Source organism: Triticum urartu, chromosome 5A (assembly GCF_056163025.1).
Source record: "Triticum urartu cultivar PI428250 chromosome 5A, HENAU_Tu73, whole genome shotgun sequence".
NCBI classification, from domain to species: Eukaryota; Viridiplantae; Streptophyta; class Magnoliopsida; order Poales; family Poaceae; genus Triticum; species Triticum urartu.
Genome location: NC_141877.1, coordinates 668015670 through 668028372, shown reverse-complemented (window position 1 = coordinate 668028372; position 12703 = coordinate 668015670). Strand labels below are relative to the sequence as shown.

General features: G+C 51.4%; 1 protein-coding gene across 2 annotated transcripts; it reads right to left on the bottom strand.

Annotated features, from left to right (window-relative positions):
- Positions 1 to 2826: 2826 nt before the first annotated feature.
- Positions 2827 to 9097, bottom strand: LOC125506498 (uncharacterized). 2 transcript variants are annotated; one of them, XM_048671302.2, is made up of 11 exons: positions 8858 to 9097; positions 8142 to 8742; positions 7165 to 7315; positions 6717 to 6851; positions 6513 to 6565; positions 6227 to 6424; positions 5753 to 5803; positions 5202 to 5665; positions 4551 to 4740; positions 4075 to 4168; positions 2827 to 3947 (listed from the first exon to the last, which is right to left on the bottom strand). In XM_048671302.2, the coding sequence occupies exons 1-11, from the start codon at positions 8914 to 8916 to the stop codon at positions 3820 to 3822; spliced, it is 2124 nt and encodes a 707-aa protein (XP_048527259.1). In that variant the 5' UTR covers positions 8917 to 9097; the 3' UTR covers positions 2827 to 3819. The 2 variants fall into 2 exon arrangements, with proteins under 2 accessions (XP_048527259.1, XP_048527260.1); XM_048671303.2 differs by having other exon boundaries at positions 2828 to 3947; positions 7165 to 7297; positions 8858 to 9096.
- Positions 9098 to 12703: the final 3606 nt, after the last annotated feature.

The window sequence follows — 12703 nt, the reverse complement described above, 5'->3', positions numbered from 1 at the left end:
GAGGGGAGTTCTTCCTGAGCATGTCTGTCACTGACCGACGAGTTCACTTCAGTTGGGAGGTGATTTTTGTTTATGGTCCTGCGGACCATGCTCGCTCTGCCGTATTCCTCGCTGAGCTTAAAAATAAGGTAGAGAGGTGCACCACCCCGGTCGTGGTGGCCGGGGACTTCAACCTCATTAGATGGGCTTCTGATAAAAGCTCGCCTAATGTTGATCGGGTCCGCATGCGTCTATTTAACGACTGCATTGCGGACCTTGTGCTCCGTGAGATAGCCCGCGTAGGGGCTAGGTTCACGTGGACGAATAAGCAGGCGGACCCCATCCGGAGTGTTTTGGATCGGGTATTTGTGTCGGCTCAGTGGGAAGTGATGTTCCCATTGTGCTCTCTCAAGGCGGTCACTCGGATTGGCTCCAACCATACCCCCTTGCTTTTCTCGTCGGGCGATGTGTCTCCCCCTAGGACCCGCCGTTTCCGCTTTGAGACTTTTTGGCTGGAGCAGCCGGGCTTCTTTGAGTTGGTGCGCGACTGCTGGCTAGAGGCGATCGCATCCCCGCCCCGTGTGTTTTGTGCTATGGATGTGTGGCATCACTGTGCTAAATTGTCTCATCAGGCCATGAAGGGCTGGGGGCGAACCTTGGTGCTGAGCTGCGATCCCGTAAGGGGACCCTGCTGGATCAGATTAAGGTTTTGGATGACCTTACTGATAGGCAGGGCCTGTCTCCTGACGACTGGCTTAGGAGATACGGCCTCGAGGCCTCGCTCATGGACATCTACAAGAGCGAGGAGCTCTTCCGGCAGCGGCGTGGGGGCTTGAACTAGCTCCTTAAGGGGGATGCGAACACTGCCTATTTTCAGGCGATTGCTAATGGCCGCAGGCGAAAGTGTGCTATCCCTTTTCTCTGGGATGGGGATGTCCTTCTGGAAAGCCCAGAGGACATCTCCACCCATATTTACTCCTTTTATAAGGAGTTTTTCTCGGCTGAGCCACGTGGAGGCGTCTCCCTCTGCGCTGACTTCTGGCCGCCTGCAGAGCAGGTCTCCGATGCGGAGAATGCGGAGCTTACTCTCCCTTTCTCTCCTGAGGAGGTGGGACGGGCAATTGCTTCTATGAAAGCCTGCTCGGCCCCGGGGCCGGATGGCCTTCCGGTAGTCTTCTTTCAGAAATTCTGGGAGATCTTGCACCCGATCATTATGCCCATGTTCCACGAGTTTTATATTGGAACCTTGGACATGGCTAGGATTAACTTCGGTGTCATATCCCTGATCCCCAAAGTAGTTGGGGCGACGGATATCCGCCAATTCCGACCGATCACGGTAATCAACGTGTTGGAGCGAATCTTTGCAAAGGTTTGTGCCACTCGTTTATCACCGGTGGCAGAAAGGATTGCTCACCCCCTTCAGTCCGCCTTCCTGAAGGGCCGACGGATCCATGATGGAATTCTTGCCCTTCACGAGATCGTTCACGAGGTGGCGTTGAAGGGGCTCAAGGGGGTTTTCCTCAAATTGGACTTCCAGAAGGCGTATGATCGTCTGGATTGGTCCTTTTTGAGGTTGGTGATGGAGCGACGAGGCTTCGACGTGAGGTGGTGTTCCTGGATCATGCAACTGGTTAGATCTGGGAACACTGCGATCAACATTAATGGTGAGGTGGGACCCTTTTTCCAGGCGTCCAGAGGAGTAAAGCAAGGGGACCCTGTTTCTCCCTTGCTTTTCAATCTCGCAGTTGATGCCCTTGCGGGCATCTTAGATAAGGCCAAGTTGGCCGGCCACCTTAAGGGTGTTGTTAGCCACCTCATCCCGGATGGGGGGGTTACTCACCTGTAGTATGCGGACGACACCATGATTATGGTGGAAGGCTCGGACTCTGACATTGTTAATCTTAAGTTCCTTTTGCTCTGCTTTGAGGAAATGTCTGGACTTAAGATTAACTTTGATAAGAGCGAGGTGGTGGTACTTGGCTATTCTGAGGCTGAGCAGCTTCGGATCGCAGATAATCTCAACTGTAGGTTGGCGTCATTCCCCATATCTTACTTGGGGATACCCCTGGCCGAGTCCAGTATTACAATGAGTGGGTACGATCCGCTAGTGGGGCGAGTAGCGTCCCGTGCGGAGCCCTGGCGCGGTAGGTTCACCTCTAAGGGCAGCAAAACTATCCTCATTAGCTCTAACCTTGCCAGCCTCCCCATGTATATGATGGGGATGTACATCTTACCTGAAGGTGTACATAGCTCCTTCGACAAGGAGCTGGCTAGGTTCTTTTGGCAGGCAGGGGACGGTCGGCTCAAGTACCACATGGTCAAGTGGGCTGACATCTGTATGCCTAAGGACCGAGGTGGGTTGGGCATACCCGCATCCCGCCGGATGAACGTGGCGCTCATGCTACGTTGGGTTTGGCGGATCTTGCGGGAAGATGGGGGGCTGTGGTTGCAGCTGGTTGAGGCCAAATACTTGCAGGGCCAGCCCCTCTTGGCGTGTTCTCAGTCGGCTGGTTCTCAATTCTGGAAATCTATTCAGGCCATCAAGGAAGAGATTAGGTTGGGTGTGCGCTTCTCGGTTGGCAATGGGTCTGGGACCCAATTTTGGTTGGACCCCTGGCTTTAGGGCGAGCTTCTCCGCCTGCGGTTCCCGCGTCTCTTTGCGATCTGTGCGAACCCGGGCATTCTAGTCTCTGAGGCGGCTCTGGAGGACGGATGGAACATTGCGTTCCGCCGCTCCTTCGGACCTGCTGAGGTCAGGGAATGGGCAGACCTGAGGGAAGTAGTCCCTCTTCCTCTGTCCCTGGACCTTGATTCGGTGTCGTGGAGCCTTTCGCCTTCGGGCGATTTCTCCGTTAGTTCGGCTTATCAGGCATTATGTAGGCTGCCGGTTCTACCGTGGCTATCCCCATTGTGGAAGGCACCGCTACCTTTGAAGATCAAGATTTTTGTTTGGCAGCTTCTTCGAGATCGTCTCCCTTCAGGGACCGAGGTGCTGAAGCGCCATGGTCCGGGCAATGGACTGTGCCCTTTGTGCCATGTCCCGGAAACGGGAACGCACATTCTTTTCTCGTGCATAGCAGCGCAGGCACTTTGGTGCTTTGTTCGTTAGGCTCTTGGGCCGGAGTGGGAGGCCACTGACCTCGCAGGGTTTCTGCAGGTTAGGGCCACCCAGGTTGGCCATAAGCGCCGACTGTTCTGGCTTATCTTCGCGGCTATGATGTGGACTCTCTGGACTACCCGCAATAAGATGGTGATTGAGCGGGTGTTCCCGCGACGTGCTTCTGACTCGTTCTTCAAATTTCTTGCCTTCCTGCAGCACTGGCATCCGCTCGCTAGGCTGAGGGATCGTGATCGTCTTCAGCTTCTTTTGGACGCTCTGGTGTCTTCTGCGCGCCGGCTCTCCAACCGCTCGTCTGCTACTTAGCTTGCCCCTGGAGGCTTTTGTTTTTTTCCTTTCTTTTGGGCTTCTTTGTGCTGTGGCCCCAGCGTTTTCTCCTTTCTTGCTGACTGTACCTGAGATGTGGCTGTATGGACTTATGCTTTATTTATAAAGCGGGGCGAAAGCCTATTTCGGAGATTGTAATAGTAATGGCACCGTAACAGCAGGCAGAAATATATCTGCATTCTGTCTCTGCGTGCACTGTAACACTGTCTGTCGACCCACCTCTCTGCGTGAACATCTCCCCTTCGCTGTGTGGTAAGTTTTCACCTCTCCCTCTCTGATCTGTACGCCCCCTAACCTCTGTTATCTTCTTAAAACACTGTCTGTCGACCCACCTCTGTCTGTATCTGTACGCCAATCGTTACCGTTGGGTTGCTGCTACGTACTAAATAAACAGTCTAGCAGTGGTCGAGCACGACGGCGTTGGCCTCCTCCCTCCGCCGGCGCTTCCTCGCCCGCCGCAGGATCTCCAGCGCCTCCCCCTCGCCCATCGCCGCCTCCGCCACCGCTCCACCACCCGCACCACCTGCACCAGACATACAGTCACTGTCACATCACATGTGTTTACACTTCTCAGTAGTGTAGACTGTAGAGGGAGAAAGGAAGTTCAGTTCAGTTCAGTTCAGTTCAATTCAGCGGCTGGCTGGCTCTACCTGCTTCGGCCTTCAGCGTGACGCATGACGCGCTCCCGGCGCTGCCACCCCCCTCCTCGTCGTCGTCCGAGTCGATGACAATGGTCAACATCGCCTGCATTGTTTTCCATCCGCAACAGCCATCATCATCATCATCATCGCAAACACAGTCAATAACCGCAGGAACAACTTGACTTGTTTAACCTACTGTTCTACTTCACTTGCTTAATCCACGGGGGCAAACTACAGAGCATTCGTGAAGCAGCAGCACCAAGCATGCTCAAGCAAATTCAGTTAATCAGTCATGTTCTTCTTTCAGGACAAAATGATTCGGTTAATCAGTCATGTTATTCTTTCAGCACAAAATGATTCGCTTAATCAGTGATGCTCTTCTTTAAGGGTAAATAATAACAATTCAGCGGTGTCGGCCTTGAGCCATTAACATTTTACAGTTGTTCAGTCGAGCCAGAAATGAGCAAGGTTGCGGCGCGAGTTACCTTGTTGACTGGTGCCTCTTCATTGACCTTCTGAATCGCCAACTCTTGCTCTTTAGGTGGCGCCGGACTGCTGTCGCCTGAGCCACCCAATTCCTGTGCACCTGTGGCGGCCTTTGCCATCCCCTTTTCCACATTTGGCTTCACACCTTCTGTCTTCCTCTGATAAGCCAAGGGCGCAGGAGCACTGGCACTGACAGACAAACAAGCCTAATTAGTAGTAGAATCTCAAACCAAGCAGGAACAGGGAAGACTAAAGCAAAGGCAGATGCATATTCAGAAAAGTGAAGGGACTTTAGTTAGCAATATAACTGAAAACACACCAATCTGATCTTGCTGTCAAAACGGAGATAACGATCTACTGTACAAGCGTTTTAATTACCAAATCTCAAGAGGACATTTCAACATTTCAAAGGCCAGAACTAACTAGCTTTGCAGCAAAAGAAAATGAGAAGGATCTTATCACAAGATCCTCCTGCACATAAGAATATCTTGCAGCTTTCCTCTTGAGGATGTCGGCATTTATAGGTTCAGTTAGCGTTTCGATTTTTCATCAAGGCAATTTTCACATCTGATGCTCCATACTACAGCAATGCATAGTACTAGTTATCTAACAACTTGGATCTGTATAAGGAGCTGAGGTTAGAAGATTACGCTTGAGTTACTGGTAGTACTTGGTTCATTAGGGCCTTTCCATCTGCTTCGGGTTTCTGGTTCATCTGCGAGCTTCCATCTGCTGTTTTTGTTGGCTTCACCTGGGGCCTTCCATTTGGTACTGGTCTTTGGTTCCTCTGGGGCCTTCCATTTGCTACTGGTCTTTGTTTCTTCCTCTGGGGCCTTCCATTTGCTACTGGTGTTTGTTTCTTCCTCTGGGACCTTCCATTTGCTACTGGTCTTTGTTTCTTCTGCGGCCTTCCATCTGGTACTGGTCCTTGGTTCATCAGGGGGATTTCATCTGCTACTGGTCCTTGGTTCATCAGGGGGCCTCCATCTGCTACTCTTGTCTGGTTCACCAGGGTGCTTCCATCTGCTGCTGGTGTCTGCTTCATCAGGGGGCTTCCATTTGTTACACTTGTCTGGTTCATCAGGGGTTTTGCATTGGTGGTGCAGCTCTGGTTCTTCAGCAAAGAAAGGGAAATAGAATAAGAGGAGAAAAGTACTGAAAGGCTTGTTAATTCAATTAGTTGAGCGACAAGTACACGTACTGCCAGCATTTGCATCCGGTCAAGCCTAGTATCAACAGCTCTAACTATCCCCTGTCCAAATAGGCAAAGGTCAGCAAAACCAACATTAGTTGCTTTACTCTAGTATGTGAAGTGATGGGGTCTTAGCATGCCACATGATATACTACAAGATTGTGCATGTTCTTCAGAAGCAATCCTTTAACTTCAGAGTAAAATGCTGAAAAAATAAGCCCTAGTGTAGACTGTGAATTTTTAGTGTTAGATATCATGAATACACAACGGAATTACGCTTCCTGAAAGAAAAATAAGATATAGAAGAAAATGGTATGAACGAGCTTATATGCCTTCATAGAAACTAAACTCACACATATGGACATAAGGGAGAATTTTACATGGTGGTAAATCAGCAAGGTAAGATAATTACTCATATGCACATCAGAATAATTCCCAAACACAAGTGAACCTAAAGCTAGTGGTTGATCTTAGCAGTAGTACCTCTATCTCCTTTGAGAAAATTCTGCTGATGTCACCCTTCAGTTGCCCCAGTTCTATTTGCACATGCTTTGGCAAGACTGAAAGTAACGAGGACATCTCATCCTGTTTGCTGGCGAGAGAGTTGAGAACACTCAGTCGGTCAGGATTACTTTCTGTGATTCCTTCAAGGAGTGCTTTCAGATCATCTTGTCCCTTAAGCTGTGGTACCACGTTTGGATTAATTAAACTTTGTTGCCTCAGAAAAAAAGAGAAGCAAAAAAAGGACTGAACTAGCAACTATCCTTACAATTTGCTTTAGAGAGTCCTCTAGGAGCACAAACTTTTTCTGAATGCTACCAGCTGAACAAAGCGAATACACGCTCTCATTAGTCGATGATGTACTATTTGTGGGATGTAACAGAATTAGCTAGAGTGCAAAACTCATGAAGAAATAGCAGCAATTACGATCGCCCATATATTGATCAAAAGTACCAATTAGGGGGTGACTTACAGTCTAGTGATGCCTCCTTCATGGCTCTGTTTAACTGCATCACATCATTTTGCACTGAGTCTAATATCGTTCCCATCTTATGTACTGAACTTGCCAGATGCTGAAACTTGCGCTCAACTTCCTCATTAACCTGACCTGTCGAAAAAACATCAACTTGGCACTTTAGTCGAAATATACTTCCAAGTATATCATGACAATGTGACAGCTTAAAATAAAATCTAGATTCTACTTTTAGAACAGCTTCAGGTCACTATCTGTTTAAAGCATGCACTATATGACTTACATACCCAGTTAATGAGAGAATTTTTGTGAACCTATTCAGAACACCAAAATCAGTGTGCTTGAAGAGCATGTGAACTGTTGTTATGGCCATGAATGAAATGTAATTTCCCGCAAAAGAAAAATGGATAAAATGTAAATTCTGTCAGGTGCAAGGGCTTGAGTTTACATCTGCTATCCGGAAGAGAGGGGCTCCAGCGGTGGATAGTGTTGGTTGGTATCTTTGTCAGTTGCAGCTGAGATTCCTCACGCACACAAGAAGCTGAACTGGCAGGATATGAAGATGTCCTCTTCGACGAGTCCTGTTCCAAGGCAAATCTCTGGTCACCAAAGGAAAGAGAATGAAGATCATAATTGGGCAGCAGATAAAAAGTGTGCACATCATATAACTTTTTTTTTTAAGGAATCCACCTTCTGTAACCAGCAAGTATAACAAAAAACATAGCTGTTCTCACTCAAACATTTATTAGGATAAGAACAGTTGGTTTGGGCATTCCCTCTGCATTGAGGGATATGAATAAATCGTAACTGCATACTGACTGTGCACAGAACGGCGTCAATTGTGACAAATCATACAGATCAAAATCACCATTTCAAACAGTCTAGCAGAAAAGGATCACATGGGTGTCGTTCCTCTAACACTTTCAGTAATGCAAGTACATGAATGCTCGGCTCGCGTGCACCAAATTGAGATATCAAGCAATAACACTTAGTTCACTAATTTGCCCAATGAAATGGCCACTGCAGAGATTTGAACTATTTGTTCCACGCATCAACCAAGCACAAGTGGGTTCACTGGAAGCGACTAATTAACAGTAACCAACACTAATCAATTCGTTGCAACGCTACTGTGACTAAACATAAGATCGATAAAATGGCCACTTCAGAGATTAACCAAGCACAAGAGGATTCAGTGGAAGCGACTAATTAACAGTAACCAACACCAATCAATTCGATGCAAACTCGCTACTGCAAGCAACAAACTCAAGACCGACATACCCGACATGCTAGTGACCCACTGATCCAACAAATTCACCGAACACACCGATCCTGTGATCCAACCGGTAGAAGCAAACGCGGCCTCGATCATGGATCACCACACAGTGGCAACAATTGGAGAAGGAGGAGGGATGATGTATACGGGACCTGGTCGCGCGCGGGAGCCTGCGAGAGGAGGCTGAGGAGGTTCGCGTCGAGGGAGGCCTGCGAGAGCTGCGACTGCGCGTGCACGAGCGGCGCGCTGCCACCGCCCTGGGAGAAGGACGCGCCTCCGCTTCCACCGCCCTGGGAGAAGGCCGCGCCTCCGCCTCCACCGGCCTGAGAGAAGGCCGCGCCTCCGCCTCCACCGCCCTGAGAGAACGCCGCGCCTCCGCCTCCACCGCCCTGAGAGAACGCCGCGCCTCCGCCTCCGCCGGCCTGAGAGAACGCGGGGCCTCCGCTTCCACCGCCCTGAGAGAAGGCCGCGCCTCCGCCTCCACCGACCTGAGAGAACGCGGCGCCTCCGCTGCCGCTGCCCTGCGAGAAGGACGCTCCTCTGGCCTGGGAGAAAGACGCGCCACCGCTGCCTATGCCCTGCGAGAAGGACGCGCCGACGCCCTGCGAGAACGGGCCGCCGCCTCCTCCTCCTCCCTGCGAGAAGGACTTCTGCGACATGGACTGGGACCGCTGCTGCTGCGCCGCCGCCGCGGCGGAAGCAGCAGCAGGCGCGCTCATCCCGCCACCGCCACCGCTGCTCCCTCCGGTCCTCCTGCACCACCAACAAAACACACCACGAGCACGAATTAAACCAAGCACGCGTCGGAACGAACGCGAGCAGCCGGCGGCGAGAGGGGAGGGGATCGGCCTGGGCGGGGGGACCGTACCGGGGAGGGAGGACGGAGATGGAGGCGATGTCGCACGCCTTGTTGATCTTCAGCTTCATCGCCCGGTCCCGGAGCGGCGCCGCGCCGATGAGGGCCCCGGCGGCGATCGCCGGCGGGGAGGAGAGCGACGGATTGGGTGGCGGTGGCGGTGGACTGGTGGTGTTGGGGAATGGGGAGACACCGAGGAATTGGAATTTGAATTCTCTCTCTGCTGCTTCCTGCCTGGTGGGGCCCCCTCGCACTGGCCGTTGCCTTATAGGCAGCCGGCCATGCGGGCCCAGGCTGGCAGCGTGGGCGGTGTGCGGAATGGTCTTGGGCTGCGTTGCTTCACGAACTGAGCGAAAAATATCATGAGGCCCAGAACAGCGTGGTTTCGGCTAGGCCTTTGGTTGGCCCAGCGTCGGATCAGAGTCGTCGCCTCACACGGAGTTGTTTGACTCAAAAAAAAAAAAAACGACCAAGAAAGGTGCCCAAATACCCTGTTCTTGTCAGAGCAAGTATAATAAGCCTAGTCAGCTGGCTATAACACATGCCAAGTCATTGAAATCCTAGCTGGAAGGGTGAGAAAGAAGGAGAGAGAGCGCAGCGGGCGCTTGATCAGTCGCCAAGCGCTAGCACAGGTTACTAGAAAAAGTGCTTGCATGCAGCGTGTGAACAAGTGCAGCCTTCTTTCCTCCCAATCAAGTGTGTGTCTTCACATGCATATATTAAATACTATAGCCAACTTAATAGCTGGCTTATTATATGAGTGTACTTTTACAAAGGCTATATGTGACATGACATTAGTATATAGCCAGCAACAGGCTTTATTATTAGCCATGCTTTCAGTCGCAAATGTTCTTGTCACTGTTTTCCATGCAGTAATACACATATTTAAGAGGGACTTTTGCATGCCACACATTTTTCCATAGAGTGTGCTTGCCACCGGGGTTTGCATATCTGGGGAAAAGGTGAAGCTTCTGCTCTGCCTTGGAACAGTTGTGTCTATTTTTACATGGTTGAGGATTTGGTTCATCAAACACCTATGAATAATCCATACTTTACAACTAGATCTCCGACTCTGTGCACTTTTCTTTTCTTCTTTTCAGGGTAGAGTTCAATGGCCATCAGGGAGTCGCGTGGTGTCACATCATCTTTTTTTAGAAATGCCGCAATAGCTATAAGGGAGCAACTAGTTAACGAGCGCTCCTTCGGAGCGCTCGTAACGAGCGGTTCGGGAGCGTTCCGCACGTGACAAGTGTCGCGCGCGGAGCGCTCCTGCAAGGGAAAACCAATTGCGCGGTTGGTTCCCGGTTTTCCCTTTCCGATTTGTAGTTTGGTGCGTTTTGCAGTTTGACCCTCAAACCACCTGAATTTTCTGTTTTCCCTATTCACGCGAAAACACAAAAAAAATACCGGTTCGCGCGGTTGGTTCCCTTTTTTCCTTTTCTGTTTCCCTTTTTGTTCCCATTATATTTCCGGGTAATGGAGATTTATGGGGTAGTTACAGGCGGGGACTACCAACACTATCAAATGTCACCTTTCAAGTAAAGAAAAAAAAGCAACTTTTTAATGTAAAAAAGCAGTCTCCAGAATCATTCAATCGTGCGGCATGTTGTACGTCGTCGTGTGGCACGGCGCCTCCGGCGCGAGTGAATCTCCGGCTCGCCTTCGGCTCGTTTAATTTTCATAAACATCTTGAAGGGGTGGCATAGGTCGAAGTGTGTGTTGGTTCGTGCGGCGCGTTGTATGTCGTTGTGTGGCACGGCGCCTCCGGCGCGAGGGAACCTCCGACTCGCCTTCGGCTCGTTTAATTTTCATAAACATCTTGAAGGGGGACATAGGTCGAAGTGTGTGTTGGTTCGCGCGGTGCGTTGTACGTCGTCGTGTGGCACGGCGCCTCCGGCGCGAGAGAACCTTCGGCTCGTTTAATTTTCATAAACATCTTGAAGGGGGGGGCATAGGTCGAAGTGTGTGCTGGTTCGGGCGGCGCGTTGTACGTCGTCGTGTGACACGGCGCCTCCAGCGCGAGGGAACCTCCGGCTCGCCTTCGGCTTGTTTAATTTTCATAAACATCTTGAAGGGGTGGCATAGGTCGAAGTGTGTGTTGATTCGTGCGGCACGTTGTACGTCGTCGTGTGGCACCGCGCCTCTGGCGCGAGGGAACCTCCGGCTCGCCTTCGGCTCGTTTAATTTTCATAAACATCTTGAAGGGGGGGCATAGGTCGAAGTGTGTGTTCGTCGTGCGGCGTGCTGGTTCGTGCGGCGCGCTGTACGTCGTCGTGTGGCACGGCGCCTCCAGCGCGAGTGAACCTTCGGCTCGCCTTCGGCTCGTTTATTTTTCATAAACATCTTGAAGGGGGGCATAGGTCGAAGTGTGTGTTGGTCGTGCGGCGCGTTGTACGTCGTCGTGTGACACGGCTCCTTCGGCGCGAGGGAACCTCCGGCTCGTCTTCGGCTCGTTTAATTTTTATAAACATCTTGAAGGGGGGGGCATAGGTCGAAGTGTGTGTTGGTCGTGCGGCGCGTTGGTCGTGCGGCGTGCTGGTTTGTGCGGCGTGTGTTTAATTTTTATATAGCAGGTTGTGCCGAAGGCACGGGTTTGAAGCATGTGTTTGAAGCATGTGCTGAACGTTGTGCTGAAGGCACGGGTTTGAATTTTTGCAGTCACGTCTGTTTACGAGTTAGGTTTGTGCGTGCATTCACATGTGTGTATACTACGAAGGCATTGGTATGTTGCCCGCGGAGGCACGGGTTTGAAGCATGTGAAGTCACGTGTGCGTAGGAGCTAGCCACTGTTGAGGCGTTCTTGGTATGTGTGTGTGTGGATATTGCCCAGAGGCATGGTGACCCAGGGTTTGGTGGCACAAAGGCCATTTCACCTCTGGAGGCATGGGAGGGTGGTCTCCAGAGTCACGCGTAAGGCTAAGAGGGTGTGTGGATATTGCCCGAAGGCATGGTGACCCAGGGTTTGGTGGCACAAAGGCCATTTCACCTCTGGAGGCACGGGAGGGTGGTCTCCAGAGTCACGCGTAAGGCTATGTGTGTGTGTGGATATTGCCTGGAGGCATGGTGACCCAGGGTTTGGTGGCACAAAGGCCATTTCACCTCTGGAGCCACGGGAGGGTGGTCTCCAGAGTCACGCGTAAGGCTATGTGTGTGTGTGTGTGGATATTGCCCGGAGGCATGGTGACCCAGGGTTTGGTGGCACAAAGGCCATTTCACCTCTGGAGGCACGAGAGGGTGGTCTCCAGAGTCACACGTAAGGCTATGTGTGTGTGTGGATATTGCCCGGAGGCATGGTGACCCAGGGTTTGGTGGCACAAAGGCCATTTCACCTCTGGAGCCACGGGAGGATGGTCTCCAGAGTCACGCGTAAGGCTATGTGTGTGTGTGTGGATATTGCCCGAAGGCATGGTGACCCAGGGTTTGGTGGCACAAAGGCCATTTCACCTCTGGAGGCACGGGAGGGTGGTCTCCAGAGTCACGCGTAAGGCTATGTGTGTGTGTGTGGATATTGTCCGGAGGCATGGTGACCCAGGGTTTGGTGGCACAAAGGCCATTTCACCTCTAGAGCCACGGGAGGGTGGTCTCCAGAGTCACGCGTAAGGCTATGTGTGTGTGTGTGGATATTTTCTGGAGGCATGGTGACCCAGGGTTTGGTGGCACAAAGGCCATTTCACCTCTGGAGGCATGGGAGGGTGGTCTCCAGAGTCACGCGTAAGGCTATGTGTGTGTGTGGATATTGCCCGGAGGCATGGTGACCCAGTGTTTGGTGGCACAAAGGCCATTTCACCTCTGGAGCCACGGGAGGGTGGTCTCCAGAGTCACGCGTAAGGCTATGTGTGTGTGTGGATATTGCCCAGA

What these genes read in the sequence shown, in the direction of transcription:
- LOC125506498 (XM_048671302.2), bottom strand. Translation starts at nt 8,916, where the DNA reads ATGAAGCTGAAGATCAACAAGGCGTGCGACATCGCCTCCATCTCCGTC. An exon ending in TTTTCTCAAAGGAGATAGAG is followed by an intron (nt 5,804 to 6,226) that starts GTACTACTGCTA and finishes CTATTTGGACAG; the next exon opens with GGGATAGTTAGAGCTGTTGA. An exon ending in CACGCTGAAGGCCGAAGCAG is followed by an intron (nt 3,948 to 4,074) that starts GTAGAGCCAGCC and finishes TGTCTGGTGCAG; the next exon opens with GTGGTGCGGGTGGTGGAGCG.